General features: G+C 41.7%; 1 protein-coding gene across 22 annotated transcripts in view; it reads left to right on the top strand.

Moving 5' to 3' along the window:
• Positions 1-5,000, top strand: part of LOC147018716 (uncharacterized) — a 457,423-nt gene that overhangs the window by 357,280 nt on the left and 95,143 nt on the right. For 16 of the 22 annotated variants that reach the window (XR_015062500.1, XM_085898687.1, XM_085898685.1 and 13 more), the window contains 2 exons: positions 188-272; positions 586-1,521. Coding sequence is in view for 21 of the 22 variants with exons in the window: in XM_085898687.1 (XP_085754813.1) it covers positions 188-272; positions 586-1,521 (1,021 nt within the window). In the remaining variant the exon portion in view is untranslated. The remainder of the gene's footprint in view (positions 1-187; positions 273-585; positions 1,522-5,000) is intronic. The other 6 variants (XM_085898697.1, XM_085898698.1, XM_085898694.1 and 3 more) reach the window with 1 other exon arrangement.

Here is a 5,000-nt window from a genome sequence, read left to right as displayed (position 1 = left end):
TCTGAGGTACGATAATACAAGTTTCATAATAATTCGAATTTATATTATAACAACTTGGACAATCATAATGTCTGTTCTATAATAGTAATAACTGATTAATTATCTCTGTATTTATTTACTTGTATATTTTTTATATCTTACATGTATTTTGTATCTTCCTTTTGCAACTTGCCCGTGATCCTTGTAGACGGGCAGCACTGGAGACAAATCCTTTGTTTCACTTCCTGTACGAAGAAGGCATGGGACATCCGATGACACCGGTGTAGGCCTCAGTAAGCATCATTTTATTACCTGAAGTTTCATCACTGTATAAAGTAATTTAAATATGACCTTGCACCAAGCTCTGAAAATGCTTTGATTAACCATCTAACTTCTTGAACTTTTTTGTCAATCTTTTCTTTTTTTAAATCAATCATTTGTGCTGCTTTATATAATGCTTCAAATTCCTATTAATCTGACTTGACTAACCTCTAACTTTTCTCTCTTTCTTCCCTTTTTATTTTATTTGTCTTTTTCATTTCACCTTTAACTGCCTACTTCCCTGAAAAACCTTGGCTATTCAAATCATGGCTTAACATACTGCAGTGAAGGAGGCATCACGACGGCAAGCCCTGCTTTTGGATGTTGCCGACATGAAGGATGACCTCCTGAAAGTCACGGCTCTTTTGGGGCCTGGACCTGAAAACATCCAGAATAATTTGGACTCTGAACAAAAGCTTGAAGAGAAAGGGTTGTTGCATGAACAGGATGAGGGGCCATATGAACTTGTGGAGAAAGTTCGTGAGGATTTGGAGAAGGTCAATGCCATTTTAAAACATGGGCAGGAGCCACAACAGCAACCTGAGGATGAGTGGGTTTTCCTCAATTCTGAAGAGATTAATGAGGCCAAGAGGTTGGCTGAGAAAGAGAGAATGAGCCAACAAACATATCACCCTTCTATTGGGTCTTTTGATGATGGAGATTTACTTGGAACACCTCCTCATTCTCCAGCCATGCACACTCTCAAACAGCAATCGACATATTCCAAACAAATATTGCAAGATGATCTCAAGTTATCTGTTAATTCTGCTCTCCAATCTGAGGCTGCTGATGAGATCCAGGTCTCAACATCAAACCTTAGAGCTCCTTCCAAATCCCCAGAGGATCCTTTATCCCCAGGGGTGGAACAGACACCAATTGGCTCCATCAAAGATAAGGTGAAAGCTTTGCAAATGAAAGTTGAAGCTGAACAAGGTGCACCACAGAGACAGGTATCTGTAGCAATTTCCACGGTGGTTAAAAAAGCAACAGCAGTCATCCCTGTGGAGCAAAAGGATACATCTTCTGAAAGAGTGGAGGAAACCATGTCTGTGAAGGATCTCATGAAGGCTTTTCAGTCGGGAAAAGACCCATCTAAAGTTGCATCAGGCCTCTTTGAGTTTAGGCCAGTAGGTCCTGTTGATGCAAAAGAACATGGAAATGAGAAACCTATTGTTGGTGATGAACAGCAAAGGAGATGTGATACTCCAGAAAAGAAACTAGGTAAGCATGATCTGGGAACATCCATGTCACTATGTATTGAGGCTGAGCATGGGACTGTAAAAAGCCTAGAAAAAAATGAAGTCTTTCCAGCAGTTGGTGCTGAGACCTTTTCAGAGGTCAAAGCTCCTAAGATGCTTGTGAGTGGGGACAAAACTGTGTCTGATCTAGCAATAAGTCCTGAACGCAAGACATCTACAGATTTTTCAGATGATCTGCGAAGAGAATTGGAAGAGAGTGAATGCTTTCAAGAGTATCGCAAGGCTGTAGATCAGCCAGCAGTTTCAGAATTTTGCTTTGAAGGCATTTTATCAAGCCACTTTCAGCCAGATGTCACTGAGGAAGTAGAGTTGCCATCTCCAGATCTATCATCCCATGAAGCTGCTGGGATCTCTGAAAGTCCTCCACATGAAGGTGTTGCTGAATTATCCAGTGTGAGCCTGGAAAATGGTGCATTACATATAAGTTCTGAAGACAGTCTTAATCACGAAGGCCCTGCAGAAACTTTAGAGACAAGCCCAGAAGATCTGAGCTTGTCAACATCACTGCAGAAGGGTAAAATTCAAAGTGAAGGAGAGCTAAATTACGAGGCAGCCCTAATTACGCCTACAGTTGGAAATAAAACAGCCATGGCAAGTGACATGCCAGAAATTTCTCTGAGTCTTGCTTCCAAAGTGGAAAGCTTTGGTTTGGAGGAAAACCACACGGAGGAGACAAGAAATAATCAAGCAGATTGCATGGGACTGCAACAAAATAGAACAGAACTCAATGAAATTTCTTATGACATACAAGAGTCAGAAGAGTCTCTCACAACTTCCCCTATGGATTCTGAAGTCAAGATTGAGCAAGAACTTTATTTTTCATATGAAAAAGAAGGCATTATTATAGATGATGAGACCTCAGAGGAGCCCGATGCTGAAAACCATTCACAGCCTGAACTGTCATACACCAGGCCACATACAAGTGACACCGAAGTTTCTCCAACAGGTTCAGATCAAGATACTGATCGAGATCTATCTGTGAAGGAAAGTTCTTTTATTGAGGAAAAGGAGGCATTATCACCTGCTGAAGCTGAAGACCTGATGGAAATGGACATTCGAGATGGAGAGAAAGGCTCTTGTAACTCAGAACCCTTTGTGGAAGAAGAGGCCGAGGAGGAAGAAGACAAAGGTGACAATGTCCTGGCTGATAAATCATTTGAACAAATTAGGGGCTCTGTTTATTCTCTGTCAGACCAAGACATAGCCACAAATAATCTCCACTCTTTAGAATCGAGAAGTGAAGTTAAAAAAATGGAGATCGATTTACAGAGCGTGGGTTCTTCAGAGGTGTTCAGTTCTTCTTTGGAAGGATCGATTATAGCACACAGAGGCTCAATGGAAGTCCAGGAAGACTTTGATTCTCAAGAATCACCTGATTCTTTAGAGACAGGCCCACCTCAAGAATCTCCCTTGGAAGATTCTCTTGACAGTAGTCCAACAAAAACAATTGCATCTCCTGATGCAGCAAACATGTTAGGGCCTTGGGCAAGGGCTATTCCTCCTCAGAGCTTGACTGACAGGTTTGATGCGATGACTAAATCCAGTGAAACCATAACAATGAAATTACGTAAGACAGTGCTTTCTCCTGGAGCTAGCCCCGATGAAGACAGCCTAGAGCAAACATCTCTTATGGAAAGCTCTGGGAAAAGTCCAGCCACTCCAGAAACACCAAGTTCAGAGGAAGTGAGCTATGAAGTCACACCAAGGTCTGCAGTTGAGCTCAAACCCCCTCCAAAGCCGAGTATTATTTTGGAAGAAAAGGAAGATGAAATGGTTTCTGAGATTGAAGAATGCGATGTTTTTTCTGGACAGCAAATTGCAAAAGGAGATGGCAGTATGTCACCAAAACAAATTATGATCAAAATGGCAGCCAAAGTTAAAACATTTGATGAACTAGAAGAAGAAGGAGGAGAAGGAGAAGAAGAGGATGAGGAGAAGATAAAGAATAAAAAGGAAGAGACAGATTATAATCTCACTTTTAATAAAGAAACCAGAACAGAAAGTGTCGTTGAAGACCTTGTAGTTCATGAGGAATCCAGAACTGCCACACCAACTCACATAACTGATAAACAAATTAAAATGCTCAATCATACAATGGATAACACAAAGCTTGCAGCAAGTGGTGAAACCCAAGAAGCTATCTCCTCATCAGAGAGTGAGCCAGAACTGACAGCACTCCGGCAAAGCCAGCAATCGGGTCTCCTCGATGAACCAGTCATCAGGGTTGAACCCCCTTCTCCCCTCCCACCTGGTGCAAGTGATAGCATGTCCAGCTCTGAAGATCTCACAATACTGCCACAAAATACATTCAAGACAGTAGAAACAAATTTTATTGAGCAAATGGTCTCCAGCAATGAAGACACCACTGTGTCCTCCAATGGTGATGTTTTAGGTTTGGCAGAAGAAAGAAAGAAAATATTTTATCATTCTTGTACAGAAGGAGAATCACAAGATATTAATGGCACCTTTGTTGAGGGAACATCAGTTGGACAAAATGCAGACAAAACTGAGCTAATGAATGTCGTGAACAAAACAGATAATAATTTGACCAGCAGAACATTTACTGAACACAGCTCATTACAAGGAGTACCTTCTTTGACTACAGAACACGACAATCAGTTAGACCAGCAAGATATATTACAACTTAATGGAGGGTATTCTACAACCGTGGACTGTTCCCCTGTCCACGTCCCAGTTATGACTGATACCTCACCATCAGGAGAGATAGTACCTTTCCCATTTTGTGAGGGAAAGATGTTTGAGATGACTCGTGGTGGTGCTATTGACATGAGCAAGAGTGAGATGGGGGAAGATGGTGACTTTGTTCAGGTTGAAGAGACAGAAGGGTCAACTTTAAATGGTAGTGAAAAGGAAAATAGTCATGACAGTGGAAAGGTAAATCATGATTTTGTAGGTTCTCAAAACATTGAGTCAACAGAGGCGTGGGAAAAAGAAAGTGTAAACGGTGATGATGAAGCCTTTTCAATGATCTCTGCAACCAGGTTAGAGGCAAAATCTCGCATTCCAATCAAAATGGGAATATCAGCATCTGGAAAGGTGTCGCGTAGGGAAGCGCAAGCACCTGAAGTTGCTGAAATTCGACCGTATGCATATTCAGCACAAGAACCTACAGTTGAGAGTCATGAAAATCAGCATGATGCCATTATGACCTCTAGACATGAGGTAAGTTTACGAACCGATCCTGGAGAAAGTATAGCTGAACCTGAGACTAATATGAGGATTGCAATTCCAACAACACCATTTGATAGTGACCAGTCTTCCAAAGTTCCAGTCCGTAGCACAGCTGTGGTTACCGCAATTCCCCGAGAAACATCTTCACATGAAACGGCAGCAGTAATCATGTCTTTCGTAAGTCAAGCATCACATGATGTGCCCCCAAGAACTATATCTCGAATCCCTATAAGGCATGCCGATGGTCAG

Source organism: Eptatretus burgeri, chromosome 10 (assembly GCF_056783735.1).
Source record: "Eptatretus burgeri isolate ZD-2024b chromosome 10, Ebu_testis_v1, whole genome shotgun sequence".
Lineage (NCBI taxonomy): Eukaryota > Metazoa > Chordata > Myxini > Myxiniformes > Myxinidae > Eptatretus > Eptatretus burgeri.
This window is presented reverse-complemented; position numbering and strand designations above follow the sequence as displayed.